The sequence below is a fragment of the Apostichopus japonicus genome, chromosome 18, assembly GCF_037975245.1.
Source record: "Apostichopus japonicus isolate 1M-3 chromosome 18, ASM3797524v1, whole genome shotgun sequence".
Taxonomy (NCBI): domain Eukaryota; kingdom Metazoa; phylum Echinodermata; class Holothuroidea; order Aspidochirotida; family Stichopodidae; genus Apostichopus; species Apostichopus japonicus.
The window spans coordinates 4,066,491-4,090,524 of NC_092578.1; the positions used below are offsets into that span (position 1 = coordinate 4,066,491).

Sequence of the window (24,034 nt, forward strand, 5' to 3'; positions counted from 1 at the left end):
ACAGATTTTTTTTTTTTCAAATAGCTTATCTATACTTCAACAGAGCCTGATAACATCAAAATATGGAAAATTCAGTGCAAAATGAAGCTTCAAAATGTTTCTGTTTTCTGTTCTGTTTTCTGTTCAAACCAATGGAACGACAGTGAAAACTTGACAACTCTTGGATAAGACACAGTTCTGCTGTCTCTGCTAAATGCTTCACCTGCGAAAAGCCAAAAAATCAAACAAATGAGTGTTTTTCCTACAGAGATATCTTGTGTATTATTTGAGTAGAAGGGTAGGGGGGGGGGGAGGACTTGTTATGGAATTTAGCTCATATATTTTATTGTTTTTTTATTATGTATTTTTACAGTCTTCAGAAGACCTATCATCCATGGGTAGTCATAACTCATCTGTAGAACATTTAAACGAGCTGGACATGACACTCACCGAAGACAGGAATCCATCCATCGTTGCAAGCATTAACCAAGCTAGTAAGTACTAAGTAACAGACTCGTACCATTCGATAGTGTACCCCTACCCCGAGTACATTTCTACATACTGATAGAGGTACTGGCAACAGTGTACCCATTCCTGAGTACACCCTATGTACTAGTAGTGTTACTCGCTTGAGTATATTTCTACGTACTGGTAGTGGTACTCATGAGGGTGTACCCATACCCAAGTACACCCTATGTACTAGTAGTGGTACTCGCTTGAGTACATTTCTACGTACTGGTAGTGGTACTCATGAGGGTGTACCCATACCCAAGTACACCCTATGTACTAGTAGTGGTACTCGCTTGAGTACATTTCTACGTACTGGTACTCGCTTGACTCGGACCCTGTACTCAAACTCAGGGTACAGACTTGTAGTACTCGAGAGTGTTCTCATACCCGAGTACTTTTCTATGTACTGGTAGTGGTACCCATTAGCATGGCTTCGTACTCATTTTCAGCAAAATTAAAGCAATGTACTCTTTGATGGTACTCTTGCACCTTATTTTGTACTCACACTTGAACTCGAGACCTTGTACTCAAACTCAGGGTGCGGCACTCACAGCACAAGTGGCCGACTCGCATGTGACATATCAATCTGAAATTGCATCATTCGCTTGTATACTCTCTCCAGCCAATTTTAACATCTTTGTATTTATTCTCGCAGCAATGATCCGTGACCAGGGTAGGAAATACGCCGTCTACACCATCCACGTCTCCAGGACGGACGAAAAGGGAACGGTCGAAATCTGGGACGTCTTCAGACGTTACAGCGAATTCCACGATCTCCACATGAACCTCAGCGAAAAATTCCCCGACCTCAAAGATTTACCGTTGCCCGCTAAGAAAATCATGAAAAATACCACCAAAAGTTTTCTAGATAAGAGAGGGAAGGCTTTGACCTTATATATAAAGGTAAAATTGATAATATTGAAACCCCAGCAGCAAACCCCTTCTTTTAATCATTGTGTATATTATGCTGTGTAGGGGTTGGAAATACGTAATTTTTCACATATGCTTAACCTCCACATTATTTATGTATAAACCAACAAGGCATTTGCAAGCATTCCTATAAAAACAGTTCTTGTTTGTCTATATTGAAGTTGTTTTAATACTTTGCTATATTAGAATCCATTTCAATATTTGTTCGTGAGCTTGTCTCTTCAAGTTGCATGGAAAGAGAGTCATGAACTTTACAATGATCTGTTATGTACCTTATTTGTACTTGAGATATCTTTTGCTCATTAAAATGATTTTTAGTATTTATAAAATACTTATAATTACATACTTATAATTACATACTTATAATTACATATAAAATGTAAATATGTTGTATTTGTTGTACATATGTAAATGTATGTTGTATATGTTGTCTGTATGTTGTTGTATGTTGTTGTATGATGTTGTTGTATGTTGATGTTGTGTTGTCTGTATGTTGTTTTATGTTGTTGTATGATGTTGTTGTATGTTGTTGTTGTATTGTGTTGTATGTATGTTGTATGTATGTTGTATATGTAAATGTATTATATGTAAATATGTTGTTTTTCATTTTTGAATTTTAAATTAATTATCTCCTTTGATCTATTTTTTTGTTATCGTAGGAGTTACTGGAGAAGAGTCGGCTAATGGGACACCCAGGCATGTCTGCCCTTGTTCATAATTTTCTCGAGCCGGGAGTTTATAATCGGGGCAGAGGCCAGCTCGCTAGAAGGGTAAGTGCAGCCATCGTCCAATCACCAAAATTTATAAATGTGAAGCTAATGTTTGGTTGGTGCAGGAGTCCAAAAATGGCTTCACTTTGTGAGGTTCACCCTCTTGGGTCTGAACCTGGTTGATTAATTATCTGTCTCACATTAACATCTCTCCTTGTGATAAAATGTTTGTGTAGTCAGCCCTCCATTAACTACTGGAGGCATACACAGAAGAGTGTTCTCACACTGTAATGTTGGTAAGGTTGTATGGTATTGGTATGGTTGATATGCACAGCAAGTGTAAGTAGCAGTGTTTCTTGTTAAACTGTGTGAATTAGTGAGTTTGGCTGTGGCTGAGTCTGTGTTATAAAATTGCACCTTTCAGTTTTGATGGTGTCACTCTATGTCAGGGGTTTTCAGTAGGAGGTCTGTGGGTCGAATATGGCCAATGAACGATTCCAGTTGACTCCATAATGAGTGCATAGGTATGTGTATAACTACAGTGTGCTGTATTGTAAGTCGTACCTTCAGCACACTATTACGTGTTAAGCTTATCTGTAATGTCAGTCAAATGACCAGCAACTGCCATGGTGTAAAAAAGGCATCCAATCGCAAGGCACTTGACCATTACAGCATGATGATGTTACACACTTGTGAACAGCTCACCTTTCTTATGCTGAAACATTTTGGGGTTTTCTTCTTTATTTTTAAACAGGTTGATCATCTTGTTAATCCGTTCAAGTCAAGTGTGAAGACTGTCGCACACACAGTGAAGTCAGTGCCCGGTAACCTAGTTGACGGTGTGTCCATGGTATCGGACCGTATGACTGATGGCATCAGTAAAGTACTCTCAATGAATAAGGTAACCCATCATCACTCCTATCAATCTGTATACCTGGTTCATATGTTTATAACATCATATCGTATGAGTAAAGTTCTCTCAGTGAATAAGTCAACCACAATCCCTTATTATTAAGTCAGTTTACCTGATTGAGAATTATAACAGTAGAGTGTGACTGATGGCATCAGTTTCTTCTTTACTTTCAGCAACCAACCAGACCATTGCAGAACATTGGAAGGGTGTCGTCTGTTACAGATGTACCTGTGAGTTAGCAAGCCTTAAAAAACTCAATTTTCTCTTTACCTTAATAGTCAGTTTAATAAAAAATATAGTGATCACTCCATTGGCAAAGCTCATGTTAACCAAAAATAGCACTAGAGCCTAGGTTGGGCCTAGGAAACAATGATATCACAGGCTCCCTTTTTACATTCTTCAGGTTTCTTGAAAGCATATTATAAAACTGAAATTACATTTTTTGATATCTCATATTTCTCCAAGGTTCCCTTCATAGTTCACTAGGCCCCTAATTTATTTCAACCTCTGGGATAAAAGACCCTCCCACCCCCCCCCCCCACCACCACACACACACCCTCTCATCAGGCCTGACTAGAGCATTGATGATGCAAAACTCAATAGGCTTGCCGTTGATATCCAACAGCAAGAAAGATTAAGGTCATTATAAACACATTCTTTTCATCAAAAACAGAATAAGTTCCATAACGGCAGAAAAATAATGATAAACTAATAAAAAATATTAAAACTGTTTGTATCTAGGCATCTGGTCACCCTCTTGTAATCTTTGTTTATGTTTAGGCATCTGGTCACCCTCTTGTTATCTATGTTTATACAGAAGGTATCTGGTCACCCTCTTGTAATCTTTGTCATGCCGCGAAAGGGTCCATTAGCTATAGGTTGCATCCAAAAACCCGCTGTTTGTACTAAACGGCAGGTTTTTTCCAGTTGGTTAGCTGAGTGATCAGTCCCATCTTTGGCACCTTAGTTGAGCTGCCTATTTGTCTATTATGCAACTCATCACACAGCTAGTAGCCAAATCACTATCAGATCAAGGCAGACATGGCATGGTGTGAACAAATCAACTCTTCCACACTCACCAGTCTGTTTGCAGGAGAGATCAATTTTCAGTAAGTTGAGGTCAAGAGAGCTGAAAAATGCAACCTATGGTTAATGGACTAATCCTTTTATGGTTGATATTAAGGCATCTAGTCACCCTCTTGTAATCTTTGTTCGTAAATTAGACATCTGGTCACCCTCTTGTAATCTTTGTTCATATTAAGGCATCTGGCCATCCTCTTGTAATCTTTGTTTATAAAGTAGGCATCTGGTCACCCTCTTGTACTCTTTGTTCCTCCCAGGATGATGACAACATCGCCCTGCGAGTCATGATGCTGCTGATGGATGAGATGTTTGATCTCCGTCATCGAGACCAGTGGCTGAGGAGGCAGCTAGTCATGCTCTTGAAACAGATCTTCAGAGCGGCGTTCGGCAGCAAGATTAACACGAGAATCATCGAAGGTGTAGAGGCCCTGACATCGACGGAATCAGTAGCAGACTACATAAAGCAACTCAAGTAGGTTTTGACACCAGTAGTCTTGATTAGGTCTCCTTCATGCAGTTCTCACAATCCATTCTGCAACAAGTTTTGACAGTTTGCAGTACCTTCCCAAAGGGAACAACTGTCTTGTCACTTTTAGTTGCTTAATATTGTTATCTGAATATTGTATGGCAATTTGGTACCATTTGTTGGGGTAACATTTTAAGATTTCATTATTATTTCCCATTCAAGGACACCACATAGTAACCACAGCCAGATGTGAGGTAGATTTTCAGTTGAACTTCTCAGCTGGTTAATATATTTTCATTTGCTTTTGAGGACATGTTTGCAATTCTGCCTTTAATCTTGTAGGGTACTGAAGGGGTGTGTTGGAGTGGGTAGAGTTTCTATCCCACCGAGACATGATCGATTGTTGGATACATTAATGGTCTTGTTTTCTTGCATCTAGAGACCTGACTTTAATAATGGGTACTCTTCAATACTAGTTAATTTACTAGATAATGTCGTTCACTAAGAACATTGTTAGCAAAATATTAATCACTCTGTACTGAATGAAGCCTTCAAGCCAGTGGCGTAGGAAGGTACTTTTGAGTGGGGGGGCTGAAGACTGATGGCCGGCCTGGGGGAGGGGTCTAAGGGGAGGGGGTGTCCCCCTGCCCTTTGGATTTTTTGCATTTCCAGGTGGTCTCAGATGCAATTTGGTGCAATATAGCACACTTCAACACCCACTCCATTTTGTAAACTTAATTTTGTATTTTCACCTGGCCTTAGATGCAATTTGGTGCTCCAAATGAGATTTTTTTCTCATTTGGAAATGAAAAAGGGGTTTTCTGACTTGCGGAGCGGGGGGGCGGAATGATACTTCCGCCCCTCCACATTTTTCACTGGGGGGGCTGGCGCCCCCCCCCAGCCCCCCCCGGTTACTACGCCCTTGCTTCAAGCCATAAATTAGGATAAAAGCAGTGTTTTGGATTGTCGATAGATAATAATTAAACCTGTGCAGTATTTTAACTTGCTTTAAAGGCACAGTACGTGATGCAAAGCAAACCGTTCAATCATTTCCTCTCGATGTCTCTCAATCCGTAGGGAATCATTTTGGCCGACAGGTATTCTGGCCGAGGAGATGAGAGATCGGAGTGAAGAGACCAAAATGAGGGCCAGGGTCGTTTCTAAAACCCAACTCTATGGCAGTATACCAGGTAAAGTGCTTATTGGCCAGAGAGATGGTGAGACTAGACAGACGTGGGATGGGGTGGGAGGGGGGGGAGAGGAAGGAGGTTGTTTTGTTATCCGTTTTCAAAGGGACATCGTCATTATAGCTATTAATTTGTGACTGGAAGTTGGTTTAAAGATTAGATGAAGGGGGCTGGTTTGAATCCCTTTGTGTTGCATTGTAAGCTCTAACTTATATATAAATGTTCAATCCTAGCAAGATAGTTTTCAATGGTGAGACTTAACTGTTGCCAGATATGTAAGCACTCAATGCTCATAAAAATACATACATACATACATACATATAAATATATATAGATAGAGTAAGGCAAATATGTCACCAAAACAGAACTAGTATTGTTCAATACAAGTGACAAACGCCTACAGTGGAATTACGACCTTCCTTACCGGTTTTGAACCTCTGTACATACAATCAGCGTCCATAGCCTAGTTGGTTAGGGTGTCCGCGTACAGAGCGGGAGGCCCGGGTTTGAATCCCGGTGAAGGCTGGAAGTTTTTTCACTTGATTTTCCAACTCATTAAGATTTCAATTTAGAAAAGAGACTGAAGGATCCTCAAAGGAGCGAAACAGACACAAATGTTAGGAAAGCGTGTAAACGTTGGAAGTAATAACAGTGTAGTAAGAGAGGGGACTCAATGTTGAGGTGTAGAGTTAATCAAGTTGATCTTTTTTTCTCTCTGCTACAGACGAACTCAAGAACTTCATAGGAACCGAGACCACGCGACGAGGAATGATCAGAACGTTCGACATGCTTCAGATGAGGCAGCTCAACAAACGTCTCATGTTTGTCTTCTTGGAGGGAATCGTCAAATTGCTCTTTCCCGAAAGCAACTTTGAGAAAAACTTCCAGACACTTCTCTCCCAGTCCTCAAGAATCCGTGCCAAACGAGAGAAGGATGAAAGAGAGATGGAGGAGCAAAAGGCAGAGAATTCCAATGCCGCAGGTAATAGGTGACAAAGGGCCGGTTCGTTGATCCGGGGAGTGTGAACCTTGATGGGTACGGGAGGCGTTCACGAACCGAGGAAATCTTATTGTCTTATATTTTTACGGAGCTGAATAATGAAAACATTTTCTAAAGATGCATTTTTTGAATGGTTACATCATTTTTGTATAGCCAGGATTTTTGATGAGGGGAGACGAAAAGGAGGATAGTAGAAGGGGAATGAGGGATTTCCTATCCTTTTAGGGAGGCAAATGAAATTATTTGAGGTCAGCTGCAATCAAATTTGTTGGGCATTTTACCAGATGATACTTAAACTTATGAAAATGTGGTCCTTGTTAAGTAATGCCTCTTGGGCTGAATTAAATACCATTCCTTATGGCTAAAAGCAACCACTTGCTATTACAAGGAGGCTAAAATATCAGTTAATCATCCATTAGATGGGATTGCAAGATAATTTCATAATTTGAAACTACTCTAGTATTGCTTTTTCTCTAGATCACCAAAATGGTTTGTTAGGATTTTATGAACTTGTACATTACTTGCACTCTGAATTGGGAAGAGGTTTTTTTTGGATTTGTCGTATCCAGTTATGGTCTTTATATACATTAATGTGCTATTGTCTTCATTTTGGGGGGTGGGGTGAGCGAGAGGGGAGGGGGGAGGGTATAACCAAGGTAATGATGATTCCATTATGTTTTGTTGTGTTAGGAGTGCTTAAATATGAGATGCATGGTTAGTGCAATATACTGAATAATGCAACAATATTAATATTAAAGTAAATATTGCATTTATAAATGATAGTCCGAAGATGTGAACAAGTGTTACATTTAAGTCAGCTGCATGAATCGTACGAGGCTTGGTTTGTACCGATCACTAGATTATTTGACATTCATTCAGCAAGTTTTATCAGAAGACAGTTAAAAGAGGTTTCCAAGAATCAAAGTAAAGCTTTGATGATGATAGGGTACTGATGACATGCCCGATGAAATTACCTTCAATTTAGAGGGGGCTATTTAAGAACTAATATACGATCAAGATGCTTCATCGTGTCCTTTAAAACACACATACAATTTGGAAGGTCAAGATAGATCCGTCCGGTTGATCTGTGGTATGGATGGTTACCGGGGGTTACCATGGATAGTTAAAGAGAGGCTCATTATTTGACCTCAGATCTGCTCCCATAATTCCTTACACTCTTTTATTTCTTTTTCGAACTTTTTTGTTTTTATTCTGTTTCTTGTTTTTTGGGGTTTTAGATGTCTTTGTTCCACACGCCCAGCATAACACCCATATCTGCACAACAACCTGTGTCTGCATATTTTGTAGTTCATGCTGTAAGCCTATATTTTCAGTACACTATTTGGATTTGAATACATTTACTTATATTTTATGCTCTTTCCCCTTTCCTTCTCATCACCAACATTCCACTCCTATATATAGATCTTAGCTGTCTACAACTTTTCCCCATAGAAGAGAACTGTTCTAAAATATAACTAATACCACACTATAATAACCACACTAGTAGGTCAGTTTATTCCATTTGATAACCTTAACACTATGTTATTTAGTTATTAGGTAGGAAGTCTTTTTTTTTTTTGTCTTCATGTTGTTGGCCATTACTAATATTTCTTTTTAATCAGTTGTTTTACTTAGTTTCAGTTTTTATTATGTTAAAAAGGCAAGGCCCATCAGATCACTGCTATGGTAGTGGCAGAGTCTACTTATGATCTCAAGATTTCATAATTCTTGATTAATCATAAATTTTGACAAATCAAATCTTACAGATTTGTTTTTACGAACGATACAATTGCTATCATCAAGACTATTTATTCAGAGAAAAAATGGTGAATTTTTAAGAGAAACATGATACATTAAAAGTCGAAAAAGACATCACATTATTGCATATAGTCGTCTGAGAGATTTCATGTCGAAAACTTGGGTACAAGTTAATTAAGTTACCAATCTCAAGGGTTTAAATTTGTGCAATATTTAAAAGTTTATTAATTAATATGTCAATTTAATTTTCAATATTTCATTCCAAACTTGAGTTTTGTTACACATTGCTGAATAAATTAAATAACCTTATAACCAATATGCCCACAGAGCCAATGGGTGTCAGGATTACACTGGGGCAGGATAACTTTTTCTTGGATGGAAATCAACGTATTTGGATGATCATTTCTTCGTTGTGTTGACAAAAAACATTGACATTTTTATGGAGTGTTTACTAAAGAGATCTCACACTTTCCTTTACAGAATTTCTTTACAGATCTTGCCTATTAAGTTTTTTGCAACGAACATTTTACCATCACATTTTTGGGGGTTTGTACATGTTTCTCATTCAACTGTATATGCAGAATTTTATGATCATTATTTTGATGTAAAATGTGAAGAAAAACAATTTTCGGAAAGTAACTCTCTTGGTTGTCTTATGAATGTGTCATTTGAATGTCCAATCGTGTCTTAAAGGCATTGAAGACTCGCCCCAAACCGCGTGTGGCCATCTGAAAAAGTTAACTTTCTGTTGATTGCAAGCGACGTTTTGTTTGTGTCGCTACAAAATGCAGACAGTAATGAACATGATACCTTAATTGTTACCTTTAGCTGGACCTAAGATGTCCATCGTTTGTATACTGTGCTCTGGGTATTGACCCCAGCTGTATGTATTGGCTGTACACTAGTGTCTAATTACCGACGGTAGCAAGCTGTGTGTGTATTCTCTGGGATTGATGGTGTCTAACACTTCTGTTACACCTTATTCAAAACTAGGTCAAATTACTGGAATTAGACGTTTCTTTTTGCGCGAGTCTTCACACCCTCTTAATCTTAAATTTTATTTTGCTAGACAAAGATGCAGAGATGTAAGCTGAGAAAGACTAGAAATGAATGTATTCTTTCATACCATTGTATTTAACTTCCAAACAAATAGCTGCTCCACACATTAATGTGTTTGCAACTCATCTGTCCAATGATCACAGTCAGTCATGCAGGAAATTTATTATCTACTACTTCTTCAGAAGAAGAACATGTAAAACAAACCATTTGGAGTATTTTGCTCACCCAGTTGAGACAATTTTCCTATACTGTAGTGTTATGTTCCACTTCAAAGCACTTGTATTGTCAGTACGTAGCAGTATGAATATCATATTTTCTATCAGATCAAGGTTAAGAACTGTTTGTACTGTCGATACCAGTGCTTTGAAGCATGATATGGCGGACAGTTTAGAGAGGTATTAGCATTAGGAAATTGTCCCAACTGGCTGATATTGCTACTTAGCTGATGAATAGGCATGAGGTATAACGATATCAACAATGAATAATTCATCCCACACATTTTATTAGCATATATACTTCACATGCAAGAGCACTTCTTTGAATTTTGGGGATGTGGATAACTGGTTGCCATGAGTAACGAGTATGAGAAACCTTATGGAGTAGCCTTAGAAACCTTATCTTGCTACCTAACTGAGGAGAAACCTTATCTTGCTACCTAACTGATGAATAGGCATGAGGGCCAACACTATAAACCATGAATATTCTTAGCAGAATGTCAAATCCTTTAATAATAAATAATTATCATAAAACATTATTTTTAAAATATGCCATTGCTAAAGATAGACAGCATTTGTGATAGGTACGTTTAACCCAGAAGCTGTCAATTGAAGTTATCACAAACTATCAACGTACTACAGAAGATGTAACGGAGAGTGAAGTCGGAGGCCGGTTAATTGTACCGCCTTTGGTGAAGAGGGTTTTGCATCGCTCAAGAACGTTGAGTAAATCGAACAAAAAGTGGAATATTGTTATAAAAGACAACCGGCTATGCAAGGACTATCAATGGATGATATGCTATCTTCAACAGATTTAATAAGTATTTAAGAGAAATAAATTAGGGCTAGTGAGGATACTGTATCCTCGTCAAAATCATCCACTAATTGAGCTTGTTTCTCATGACTAGATTGATATATGCAAAACATTGGGCAAATTGCTATGCAAAGGTTAAGATGTATACCAGTTTCTGTATACTGAAAGTTCTATTTTTCAGAATTTTACGAAAATTGAAAACACCTGAAAACTGCTTTACAAAATGTGAACATGCTTGGCTTTGACAAGTCTTTAGACATGAAGAAAACAGCACTCCTGACATAGGCTAAGGTAGGACATGCTAAGGTATCCTCATAGGCTAACATAGGCTAAGGTATCCTCATAGGCTAACATAGCTCCTGACATAGGCTAAGGTAGACACAGGCTAAGGTATCCTCATAGGCTAACACAGGCTAAGGTAGACACAGGCTAAGGTATCCTCATAGGCTTACATAGCTCCCGACATAGGCTAAGGTAGACACAAAGATAACTCCTCACGGAGGATATGAAAACAAAGATGAGAAAATAACACTTTTTTTCACACATCACTAGACAGATGTGAAAGGAAAAAATATCATGCTTCACACTGGATAGTAGGTAGATATGGAAATAAGACTTCTCAAATATGCCAGTAGGTAGAAGAGAGAGCTAACACTCCTTGTAAGGGCTGTAAGCAAAATATGACAACTACACTCCCATGGTAAAATACTTCACAGCCAGTAGATAATAATAATAATGATCCTGTTTAGTTGCCCGATCTCAAGCCTATCGACACGGTAGGCAGCCTTTTCCACTCCGACTATCAGCAGGAGCAAATAATAGTTCTATTCTAGACGTCTCTTTACTTCCATTTAAACATCAACTCCAACTTATTCTTGTATTCTCCTGGGTTGAAGCCGGGCGCGTACCGTTTGTTGTATTTCTGAAGAGAAACGAGAGATTGCAAACAAAATTGCATAAGATTAGCAAAGAGGAGATGAGAATGAATATTTGCGATATCTGCATTTTACACAAAAAATTGCAACATCCTGCAAATTCTTGTGGTGGAAGTGACTATGCAACCTTGATGGATTCCAAAATATGATTTGATAAATTGTTAGCCACCAAACTTGCGAGATGTGTTCTGTGCTTAAAACCACGGCCTAATGTTTTCAAATACTTTTCTACAAGTTAGGAGTGTGAACAAAATCACACCTCTGTGTATGCTGTTTTATAAACTGTTAGTTTGATTTCAAAACTACCGTTACCCTTTCCCAGGATATTGTTACATTACAAACAGTGAAATCTTATTATGAATATTCCAATTCTACAACCATTGAAATATACCCAAATATAACTATGAATTGTTGTATAAATACAGGTGTTGTGTAATTTAGCTATAGGTCAACAATTAAGCACCAGTCACTCACTTATTCTCATAGGCTCTTCAAAGCCAAACTGAGGAATTGTTCTCTGAAGTTTTAATAATTGGGTCTTCCAAAAATCAAAAAACAAGATAATAAAGGAACAGGACGTGCCACGAAAGCAGGCCATGAATTGTTACCATCTATTTCCAAATTTTCTTAAATCTACAGATTAAACAAGTTGTGATGACAACAGGGTGCCGTCCAACAAATATTGTCATTGCTACCATGACACTCTTACATCATACTACATATCATGATGGAAAATGCATAGATCGAATCATCAAAACATATTTTGAGCTACTGTATTGCCTAATGACGGATCTCACAAAACAGTTAAAAACTATCCTTTTTGAGAAATATCACAGTTAAACCCTTTATATGGGAGCGCATTTGAACATTGCCTTGTGCTCTGGATACCTGCGCTATATAAATAACAGTTATCATTATTATTATTAATGTGAAAAGCTGCTATGTGATAGAGTATGGCATGACGATTCTGTTCACTAACATATGAAGAGAATCTGTACTTACTATCTTATATTCTTCAATCAAGTCGTCAAATTGCTGTGCCCCGTATGTGATCTCTGGGACATACTTTGGGATAGTCATACAATCCACTACTTGATGTTCATTAGCTAGGCTGTGGAGAGGAGAAGAAAATCCAGGACTTCAAAAATGTAAATCTGGAAGAGATCCACTATCAGAAACTAAAACGGATAGGCCATGGTACATAGGGCATTTATGTGCTCTGTTTTCAATTTCCGTGCAACTGATCGAGGGAGGGGCTAAATTTATCACAGAATGATGAATTAGGAGTTGCTAATCACAAATTGCTTTATCCCCACGCATGGTTGTGGTTAAGCGAGAAGAAAATTCATGGAAAAGGGAGTTACATCACCATACTTAAAACCCATATACCAGTTCCACTACTACTGTTTTGCTGAAGTGAGAAAGTACACTAACACTGCAAGTTTCATGGGAGTTCACTCAATTTTTTTTTATTTCAGACCTTGAATGAAATCATAAATGAATTATGACTGCTAAAATATGTTAGCTAATTAACCAATTGGTTAATTAGATTAATTAGTTAAAAAACATTGTTAACTACTAATTATCTAAAAGCATTAATTTTTAAAAATCCTACTAATTTATAAGCCAGTTAATTAATTAAGGCCATTTTAACCAGTTGAAAGGATTGAGTATATATGGTAGAGAACAAAAAGGAAGGAAATTTCAAATAATCTTCAAAACTTCATCCACATCTTTGTTTGTATTTAGAGAAGTTGGACTGGGTAGGTTGTAACATGGACTTCCTTTAAATAAAGATTTTCTCAATTGCCTTGAAAGAATGCTATACCCTCCCAAACCAAATTTGACTACAACTCAAACTATGAGCACTTTGTTCATTCAAAAGTGAAATACTTTTTCAAGCCTGATGACTCAAAAGACAGATGCTTATCCACTCTATTCGAGGTGCAAGAAGATGAGAGATACTACCTCCCCTGGACGACACGATACCATTCCTAGTTAAGTCCAAGCATTGCTAAAATAAGACTCCCTTTCATCAATTTTCCTGAAAGAATGCTTACATCCTTCCAAATACAATATTCACTATTAAATACAAACAAAAAAACTACCACACTTCCGGGTGGGGACTGATACAGGACTCCAAGTAAAATACTCAATTTTCCTGAAATATGGCCACATCATCCCAAATACAATTTTTTCTAGTAATTTACAACAACAAAATACTTCCAATCTCTGATCATGAGCATTTCGTTCATTCGGAAAAATTAAATCCTTACCCATCCTGATGACTGCCAAGGCTGATTGTTTACCAGACAAAGTGAAATAATACTCAAAAGGAAATTTGCTTGTTCTCTCGTTTATTTCGTTGCTCATCTCTCTATCTCTCTCTTTTTCTCTTTCTCTTTTACTCAGTCTTTACAAGTTGTGTTTTGTTTTATACTCATTTCTCTCTCAACCTTTCTCTCTGAAGAACAGTTTACAACTGACCACTGTCTCTAAAAACACACTATTCAGTAACTCAATACAATACATGCTAATTTTACATAACAAAAACAGAATGGTTGGGCAAACAATAGATGGCATTTTGAAAGCATTTGCCTGGTTTCATAACATAGCAGGTGCAAAATTGTTAGACTACTTTACTCTCTAGAACATTCTCCCCTTCCATGAGGTACTCTACCTCAAGTATAAAAAACAAAACAAAATTAATACATTTTACTCATACATTAACCATCAAAAATCTTTCTTCATTACTGCAAATCTATGTACAGTAAGATATTTGTGGAGTATTTATATCACATAATATTGAACTTATATATAACACTTGCTGTCTACATTCGACACAAACACACGGAAACACTTTCTTAAATTAAACATGTATCCTTATATGGTATGTTCTTATACCAAAATTCACTGATACAAATGCAAAAGATCTTGGACTGTGTACAGTCTGAAGGGAATTTATAACCGCTTCTTAGTAAAATTTACTTTACCACAAAAACTTAACTTAATCTAGGATTTCCACACGACAAATCTTAGTAATGTTTCTCAAATAAACAACTCTAATCTAGGTATGCTTATAGCTTTTACAGGAGCCACCTTCGCTTTTGAAGCTACTAGCTGCACCCTGATTCCATTTACCCCCATGGTTGTTAAATAAACCACAGCTGCATATGCATCACTTGAAGCATCACAAAATACATGCATTCTTTGGTCTGCCTTACCCTTTGGGCACAAGCATATTCCAATATCAATATTGTCTAAATTAACTAAATTTTCCAACCACCTTCTGATTTTTCATTCTAGACCCCCTACATTAGGATCATCCCAATCAAGTTCTTTTTCCCCAATTATTTTGCATTCAAATCTTAGCTACTTCTATAATAGGCCCAATAATTCCAAGAGGATCAAACACTGATGATAGCTTGCTTAAAACAATTTGCTTGGTTAAGGTTTCAACATTACTAACCATTACTTGCTTCTTAAGTTGAAATTTGTCAGACTCTGCATGCCAAGTCAATCCTAAGGTCTTTGTTGATGGCAACCTCTGTCTAGTTTTATCAACTGACTTAGCCCTATGTTCCTTTGGAATCCCTTCTAAAAGCGTCTTTGAGTTTGATATCCATTTCATGGGTTTCATGCCCGCTTGGCCCTGTAGAGCAACCAACTGGGTATACAATTCTTATATCCTTTCCACCATTAACAATCTCACACCTCATAAGTCTCACTACCAGTCTTTTCCCTGTGAACTTATAAGGTTTCATTTTGACGGAATGACAGATGAAGCATTCATTCGGAAACATGTGGCGTTCCCTCCACTCTCTTGGACCACTTGTATTGTTGGACCAGAGGGCGCGTTTCCTTGGCGGTTCGTTTTCATCTGCATCATCATTCAGCTTGTTTACATCCGTTTCTATATGAGTAAAATTAAAAGAAAAAATAGCTGTTAAATAATGTTTTGCAACAAGAAAGGTAAGTTTTAAAATTTTGAGCAAGGATTATTTGCCTCCACAGTTTTGGTTACTTAAGATTCAAAGCATTTCGCCCCCAACTTTTACTCCCTAATCATTGGGATCATTCAATAATCAAAAAGGAAAATAATATTTAGAGTTTAACTTTTATGTTTAATAATTTGAAGGAAGAATAAATTGCCAATGTTCAGCAACATGCTCTAGCAAAATCTTTGAATTTCTTAAAGGCATTTAAAGTAACCTCGCAATCTTTACACAAGTTGACAGAAAAGGTTACCTTTCCAAATTCAAAATGCATATATAGAGCCTACCCTTGTAAATACTGTTTTTATTTTGTTTACCGAATTTGCCGTAACAAAAAAATTAATCTATATATGTCTTCTTCCTATTGAGGGCCCATTCCCATAAGTCATAATGAACTAAGAAGTACATGCATACCATCAGTGTATCAGGACTATGTATATTGCTCATGTTTGAATGATGACAAGAAAATTACAACAAGAAAATTAAATTTTGTTGATAAAATATGCTCTATGTAGGCTATATGCAGTAGGCTATATGCAGTGTTTTTGATCAAACCTGTCATTTGCTTTGTCAGCCTGGTGTAACCCACAAGTTGAGACATTTGAAAGAAATATGCTGGTCAATGGTGTTGTTTACATCACAGTCAAACTGTTTACTAATAGACCTTATACTGTGTGTGAGCATATCTTTTCTGGATTGAATTCGAAAAGCCAGATTTGAATTAGGGTAAAATTTACATAGGCCTACTACTAGTAGATATTATGCCTTGCACCAGCAAGATATTTCTATCGCTTTATTACATTTGCATAGTGGTTATATTGTGTATGTTAAAATTCGCCAAGTTTAGTCAAATTGGCTGAGCTCTACGCCGAACATACATTTTATTTCCAAGTGGGCAATTTGGAAAAACAGTGGTAGGGCCTAGCCGCCTAGGCTATGCCTAACTAAAATTAAGGGGCTGGTTGGAAAAAAATGGATTAATACAAAATCTTACATATTTTTGACAAAAATACTAGTACATACCTGCAGCGCGTTTTTCAGCGAGTTTTGCCTGCCTTTTGACTTTAGTTATGTCGCAAAACCGTTTGTAACATTCAATGTGGTATCATCATATGTCTCGATGTAGTAAAACTTCCCCAACACATTCTGAAATTGTTAACGTTAGGCCGATCGCCGTCGCGGAATTTCTGGCTATTTCTGCCTCCTTGCAATCAAATTGTGTCCACTCCAAGGCAAATTTCTTAAATCTCTCTTATGAATTACTTGTCAGTTCAATAAATTTTGATTTAGAGCAATCTTTAACGTGTATAATACAGTTTTCTCGAAGCGACTTTCGTGTAACACCTCCACTACTGAACGCGGCCATTTTTGTTTTCGGAACAATTGTTCTGTCCATATTAACAAACCTTGTGATTGGTTGATTCGCCGAAATTTCGCGTATGCCGCAAGAATGTCTCTCGTACGACATTTCTGATTGGTAGAAAATAGCCTCGTACAATAACGCAAAAGGACCCGATTTCTGTTAGATTTTTACCAATTTTTAAGCATATATACCAGCATCGCAAGTGGGGACAACTGAATATCCATTCAGAATAATATTTTCATATTTATCATTTACATATTATCCCCTCCCTCTTTGTGTTGCACGGAATGAAACGAAATCAAGGGATGTACCACGGCCTAGGACAGTCTTATCTTGGATGAATACAAACTCTTTTCAAAGATGGGGTCAAAATAGAGTAAAAAGTACCTAAAAGTTTGACTAACAGACATGACAAAGTAACTCTTTGATGAATCACTGATACTGCAATCTCCCTACAAGTCCATTAGCTAGACAAAGATTGAATAATGTGTCTTAAACTATTTGAACATATCTAATTAATTTTGTTTACAGGTTGCTTAATTACTCTATGGATAAGTCCTCTGGGTGACAAGGCTTTTATAATCAAGAGTGTCAGTAAATAACTTCCCAATTTTCCATGTAGTTAACACTCATATGTGTGAAGCAGCATTTAGTGGTAGGCAGTCTTGTTTAGATCGATAGTAAATCTTGTTAATAGAAATAACACCCTTTGGTGGAATTGGCGATCAACCAGGATGGGGCAGATTTAATATACATGGTAATCTGCTTCGATAGATTACTCACAATCTGTAATGCTTGTCCAGTTCCGTATCATCAACAATGTTCCACGGTGAGTCCTTGAACTTCAGGTAAGCAATGTCGTCGACAATCTGTTAAAAGCATGAGCATATAACCTGAAGTTTACACCAATTGAAAAATGAGGTTATCAAACAAACACCATTTTCATAATGATGGGACTTGTTTAATGAATGGGTGCCTGGGAGGGAGGAGGGGCAACCTAAATCAGCACAGGGGTACCTGAGAGCAAATGCATGGACCATTTCCATCACTCTTCCTTTTACAGACCTTTCTATTCAATGCTATTGTAACAGTACTTCACTTATCAGCCATTCCCTGGCTCAACAAAGACAATGGATCCTTAAAATTTTTTTTTTTAAAAAGCATCTTTTCTTTGATAACAAATCTTTTATCCCCAACAGGACCTCTCGCGAGATGGATCAGGGGTTAAACTTCATTATTACTTGGAAAATTTGAAACAAACATACATATGTATCATATATTGAACATCTCCCCTGATGCCATCACTGATCACCCACTGTATTTCAATTGGAGTAAGAGAAGGCACAGCCAATCAAAATAGCTAACATTCAATCTATCATATCTTGATTTGGGAACAAGATAATGCGATGCGGTTTTTTGACAAATGGTGTGGGAAAATCTTTCTCGTCAATATTAGCTTTAAATTGTCTGCATCCAGGATGTCCCTTGATGTTGACAGATCTTGAACGACCTTCCGGGTTGAATTGAAAGTAAAGTTAGAGATCAAGCGCTTACCCTGTCTATATTACCAAAGCTCTTCCAGTCATACTGTAGCACTTCACAGCCAGCATCCTTCATCTCTGGGAGGAACTTTTCTTTGTATGCCTTATCTAATCCTTGAAAATACTCGAGGGGGACATTCTTTTCGTAACCCTAAGACAGAAAAACAAAAACAGAACATTCTTACGCTTTTAGCTGCACGTTACAGCACGTATAACCAGCTAAATGTATTTTGAATGTGGCAAAGGTTATAAAGAATATAATACATAGATACTAAATCAAGTTTAACAGGTTTTTTACCCCCCCCCCTTTCCCTTTGTATCCCCCACCGCCCCTACTCCACCCCTCCCCAAAACATGGCTGTTAGTAGTCCATGTGGAGCATTCAGTAAAGATAATACAGGATCTGTTAATGATCACCTTCCCAGATATTCTATTAACAATATTTCAACACTTTCACCCATGCTCACTTCAAATTACCATTGACCACCTCCACCACCCCCCCCCCACCACCCCCAAACATAATAAAACAAGGTTACTTACCTTTCCTCTTTCAACAAATCTCTGATGTGCTAACTCTGGAGAAGCATCTAAATAGACTACCACATGAGGGTGCTTCATTCTGTACAGAGAGAGACCCTTTATTTCATTGTAGAAGTCATAACCTGTCAAGTAAATGCACAGTAAATTTTAGTCACTTAATAAAGGTGATTTATAGGGAATATGTAGGATGTGGCTAGATCTCATTGCCACAGACAAAAACTGCCAAGAGACTCATTAACAAGGGATAGAGTAGGGATACGAGGGGATGACTGGTATATCAAATATATATATAAATATATATATTTACACATTGACTAATCAAGTTTTATTAATATCAGATTCATTCACAGATTGATCCCGAATTCTGTTCGGTTCCGTTTTTTTTCTTTTTCTTTTTTGATTTCCTTTTGTGCAGTTTGGAATTAAATCTTTCTCGGTTACAGCAATATGATCTTCGCTTTCAGTATGAATTATATCTGCATCATCTACACGAGTTCTTTGTTGCGGAGATAGCAGTGACCTCCGGCAGTAACATTTCATTGAAACCTCTTCTGTTACTTACAAGCCTTTCTGATCCATCCCATATCCATGATAGCCTCAAGGAAGACAAAATCACTGTAGACTGACCTCTCCATTACGATACCTTGACCTGTAGGAAAAGAAGACATAACCAAAAAAATACAGGTACATGTTTTGAATCATAGAAACCCCATCAGCAAGCAGCTGTTGGGTACCAAGGTAAGTGGGTACCCATTAGCCAGTATCTGCCTGAGTATTAGTATACAGGTACAGTCAGGTTACCTGATCTCCAAACAGTTTCAAGTCAAACGTAGCTATATGAACACTTTGTAAAACATAAACTGTTATTTGGGGACTTGATTCAGGTTTTCAAGATTGTGTATGGTTTTGACAATTTATCCTTTACCGACTTGATCATGTTTACTAACAGTAGTTGTACCAGAGGTCATTGTCTTAAACTCCAAAAGTTACATAGTAGGATTAATATTGGGCATAACTTTTTTTCTAATAGGGTTGTGAATGCTTTGGACAAGCACTTTGAGCATTGTAATTGGGTCTGACTGTTTGTGTCTTCAGTTTTTTTTTCTCTCTCTATAGTGTCCTTGATAGGGACTTAAGTGTCCCTCCTGATCCTTTTTTTCTACTAAACTAAACTAAACCGTATTCAACAGATTCAATACATAGAGAGACTTTTGCGATATTGTAAGCTGATTTTGTTGATTCAAACAGAGCAGGGAATTCAAATAGGCATCAAAGTAACTCCACTAAGTACCTAACCCTCTGGCCCCTGCTTAAAAACAAATGAAATGGCTCATATCAAAATTATATTGAAAAGCTTTTCCTGATTTAAGTTGATCATAGAAAGAAACTATTTGTTTAAAATAGATATATAATAATATTGTTTTACAAGCTGATCTTAGTCCATATATCACTAATCGCATACTTAAACACATTCATGATTAAACATGTACAAAAAATCACAAAACGTTCCATACAAAACAAATAGATTGCATACACGTCTAGCACAAGTATTTTTCATGAGAGTTACAGGGTGTCTTCAAGGGCCACAATACCTCCTTTGTAAGGACCTAGATCTGCCCTTGTTCACCAATTCCTCACCTGTCTCCAGGAGATGCATCATGGCATCTCTGTATTGCAGAAACCTCATACCATACATCATCATTTGGAATCTGAAGGTATGTCCATCTTTAGCCAGAGGGTCAGCATAGAAACGATCCAATGAAATGTCACCTAGGAGATAAAGTCGTAGACAGTTCAAATCACTTAAACCCTGCAAAGTTTTTATTGTATTAAATAATATACTCAGTTGTTGTTTGAATGCAGGGTTTAGCCAAATTTGTCAAACTTTGAATATAGTGACAACTAAATAAAAGGTATCAAAAATATATACATTTATGAAACAAAAATCCCTTGTAAAAACAAGGAGGGATTTTATCTACAGTACCTAGTAAACATAAAATAAATATAAGTTGTGTATTGACAGAAGTGCTCAATACAATGCAGAAGGCTACAAAAAGGCAGAGTTTTAGAACTTTGTAGCAAAGAATCCTAACTTGGGAGGTCATGTGGTTGATGCTGATCATCTGATGTAAAATGTGTTTCTAATATTTAAGGGCAATCCTGTTTTTTGAAAATTGTCTTCCAAAGTGCTAAAACAAACCCCAAATCAAGTAAAGTTTGTTAAAGTTGTTTTTGTTTTGAATGAAGTGAATACCCGTTGTGTTATCCCAGAGGGTTTTTAACGAGTATCCTACAGAAACAGAAACAAATTTATCAGGCTTTACAATTTTATACAAAACTCTTCCCTGGCAGAAACCTTTATTCATGTGTTACATAAATAATAGTATGCACTTCCTAATTATTTGCTTTCTTACGTTAACTTATCATTCAGAATATCTCATAGAAGTACAGATTATTATTAATTTATTATTATGTAAAAAAGATTTACCAGAAAATCTGGGATCACATTTCTGTCCAGGGCCAAGAGTTCTCTCATCTAAATAGTGTGCATGGCACTCTGGGAAATACTTCATGCCCATTTTATCTGCAAGATCATTAGCAATGGACGTCTTTCCAACAGCCAAGTTTCCATCAAGGACCACAATTTTGCTATTTGTATCAAACTTGTGCATGAACTTGTAACCGAATAAAAACGTCACAGGGGTCTCTGTCATCTTTGTTCGGACATGGATCTGTAGAGGAAACGGGAAAATTATTACCCTAAGTGGATGTAAACAGCTATGGCTCAATGTTGTTTGGGATAAAGTCACACCTTTAAAATTAGTATCTAAGCTTCGGCAGAAGTTACAGAACAGTCACTATGTCAGAAAAACCGTTGCAGATGTTGTACTGTAAACGCATGTACTGCAACAGGGAATATCTCGACAGGCAATTAGAGAAAATGGATACAACCTTCACTTACAAGATTATTTATAGTTGATTAGACACACACTTATCAACACTAATTTGCCATAATGATTTGCATAAACACTAACATTGCACTAACACACAGGCAAGCAACAGTTTTGTGTCATATTGATATTTGTTCAAGAAAGTTTGGCATAGAGTTAGACATGCATGCAGCTCCGAGACTAATAATCCCAATTCCTAAATGAGCACAAGTCTACCTAGGCCTAGACCTAATTAACAGCAACAATACTGGGTCATACTAATTAGCGTGAACAGGACCATTTCACGACAACTCAAGACAACTCAACACAACAAGTTTAAAATACCATCAAATACAATGGTTGTAGTCAGAGTGTATCTGGAAACACGTTTAAAACTGACTGAAACCATCGTGCATACATATTTTTTCACAGGAAAAAAACATTTTTGTCGTAAAAATAGTCAACTTTCTCCGTCCGTAGAATTGGTCGACTAGATGCTATTGCGCTTGCGCAATGACATTGGACCGAACCATTACACTACAGGTAAGTAATTTTTAAGTCGAGAATGGTGCCCACATGCTTGTGTCAAATTGTCAATGTAAGAAACTCTTCATATTATAGTTTTATTTACATATATTTCTTTGTTTCTTTCTTTTGTTCTTTAACTCTTTCTTCTGTCTCAATTTTTTTTGTCCTTCTTTCCTTCTTTCTTTGCTCCTCTCTTTCTTTCTGTCTCTATTTCTTTCTTTATTTTTTGTACACAAAGGTAGTTCCAAATCCCTTACACAAATCCATCCATATCATAATGGTGCGGTCCAAAGTCATTGCGCAAGCGCAATAGCATCACGTCGTCCAATTCTATGGACGAAGAAAGTTGACTATTTTTACGAAAAAGAATATTTTGCCCGTGAGAAATATATATGCACAATGGTTTGTCATTTTAAACATGTTTACAGATACACTCTGATTACAATCATTGTATTTGATGGTATTTTAAACTTGTTGTCTTGAGTTGTCGTGAAATGGGCCTGTTGACGCTAATTAGTATTACCGACAATACTGTATGGGTACCTGGCTCTCAAGCATTGTACTATGCTGGAAAGCGATCTAGGCCTTGGTCATCTAGATGTAGAAGTTAGACTAGGGCATAGTACTAGGCCTAGGCTAACTATTTAACAATAGCCAAGGGTTAACCTGAAAGTTAGGTATAATTATGTTGCGTGTGCATGGCTCCTCTGTACTCATATTTTACAAATACAAGCAAGAACTTGGGTTCACTTAAGTTTGCCTTCAGTTATTGGCCTACAGTAAGTTATGTCTAGGCCATAGCCTAGCCAGACAATTTTTGAACGTTAGGCTATGAATATCATAGAACTAGCGATGCACTAACCTGACTGTGCTCAACTAGTAGTTTGCTGCATTTTGTGAGACTCTTTCCACTGTGAAGAGCTCTTAGCACGTTCCGACAAGAAATCAAAGCCATGATGAAATTTCAATGACTTGAATAAGTTTTTATTTCAAGTTCTGTACTTCTGTCGGCTCTCCTGCATTCTGTCAAGACTTGTGTTGCTGTTGAACGTCTACATATCAAAACTTGACGAGCGCCATCGGATTTAAAAGTCACGCTAACACAGGACCCCTTTATTGCGGTCTACCTGATATAGTCGCAGTAGGAAAAGCTGTCCATCTAAGAAATAAAGTTTCTTGTGACCTCTTTGAAAACAACGTTAGGTCTCTACAACAGCTTCCTGATAAGTCGCTAAGCATTTGGTCACCCTTGGTCACAATGAAAAATCTTTGATCTCTTCTTGGAAAATCGTCATTCCTTTCAGAGGTAACACTGTACACAGGAACCCTGGTCGTTCGCAGTAAAAACAATCAAAAATTCCATACAGTAGTGTAAATGCTTACCTGTTTTCTTTAGGCAATTCTCGTGTGCCAGGATATCGTCACCCCTTTGTATTTGTATTGCTTTATCACATGATTCACATCATTACTTATTTTCTGAGTTTGAGTTTTTCTGTTATTCCAATGTTGGAATTTATATCATCGGCTTTCCAGAGAGGATTGACAAATTCGCAGGTTTTCATTTGATTTAAAATTCCT

The 24,034-nt window shown here is 37.2% G+C and overlaps 2 protein-coding genes and 1 long non-coding RNA gene across 3 annotated transcripts in view; 1 reads left to right on the forward strand and 2 right to left on the reverse strand.

Moving 5' to 3' along the window:
* LOC139958962 (sorting nexin-13-like) overlaps positions 1–9,175 on the forward strand; it is a 41,567-nt gene extending 32,392 nt beyond the window's left edge. Inside the window, exons 15-22 of the mRNA XM_071956425.1 lie at positions 353–473; positions 1,145–1,392; positions 2,079–2,189; positions 2,884–3,030; positions 3,216–3,272; positions 4,383–4,597; positions 5,669–5,781; positions 6,503–9,175. Coding sequence (XP_071812526.1) covers positions 353–473; positions 1,145–1,392; positions 2,079–2,189; positions 2,884–3,030; positions 3,216–3,272; positions 4,383–4,597; positions 5,669–5,781; positions 6,503–6,771 — 1,281 coding nt within the window. The 3' untranslated portion in view covers positions 6,772–9,175. The remainder of the gene's footprint in view (positions 1–352; positions 474–1,144; positions 1,393–2,078; positions 2,190–2,883; positions 3,031–3,215; positions 3,273–4,382; positions 4,598–5,668; positions 5,782–6,502) is intronic.
* A 476-nt stretch (positions 9,176–9,651) lies between these two features.
* Positions 9,652–23,519, reverse strand: LOC139958963 (NADH dehydrogenase [ubiquinone] 1 alpha subcomplex subunit 10, mitochondrial-like). The gene is made up of 9 exons (XM_071956426.1): positions 23,319–23,519; positions 21,487–21,730; positions 20,637–20,768; positions 19,561–19,647; positions 18,999–19,120; positions 18,472–18,609; positions 17,701–17,786; positions 12,562–12,670; positions 9,652–11,546 (listed from the first exon to the last, which is right to left on the reverse strand). Exons 1-9 carry the CDS (start codon positions 23,409–23,411, stop codon positions 11,466–11,468), a joined length of 1,092 nt encoding a protein of 363 aa, XP_071812527.1. The 5' UTR covers positions 23,412–23,519; the 3' UTR covers positions 9,652–11,465.
* LOC139958966 (uncharacterized) lies at positions 13,900–17,229 on the reverse strand. Its single transcript, XR_011789915.1, has 2 exons — positions 16,578–17,229; positions 13,900–15,472 (listed from the first exon to the last, which is right to left on the reverse strand). It is a non-coding gene; the product is annotated as an uncharacterized lncRNA (long non-coding RNA).
* Positions 23,520–24,034: the final 515 nt, after the last annotated feature.

What these genes read in the sequence shown, in the direction of transcription:
- LOC139958963 (XM_071956426.1), bottom strand. Translation starts at nt 23,411, where the DNA reads ATGGCTTTGATTTCTTGTCGGAACGTGCTAAGAGCTCTTCACAGTGGA. An exon ending in CTGGACAAGCATTACAGATT is followed by an intron (nt 12,671 to 17,700) that starts GTGAGTAATCTA and finishes TCCTCTCCACAG; the next exon opens with CCTAGCTAATGAACATCAAG. An exon ending in TGATTGAAGAATATAAGATA is followed by an intron (nt 11,547 to 12,561) that starts GTAAGTACAGAT and finishes GTTTCTCTTCAG; the next exon opens with AAATACAACAAACGGTACGC.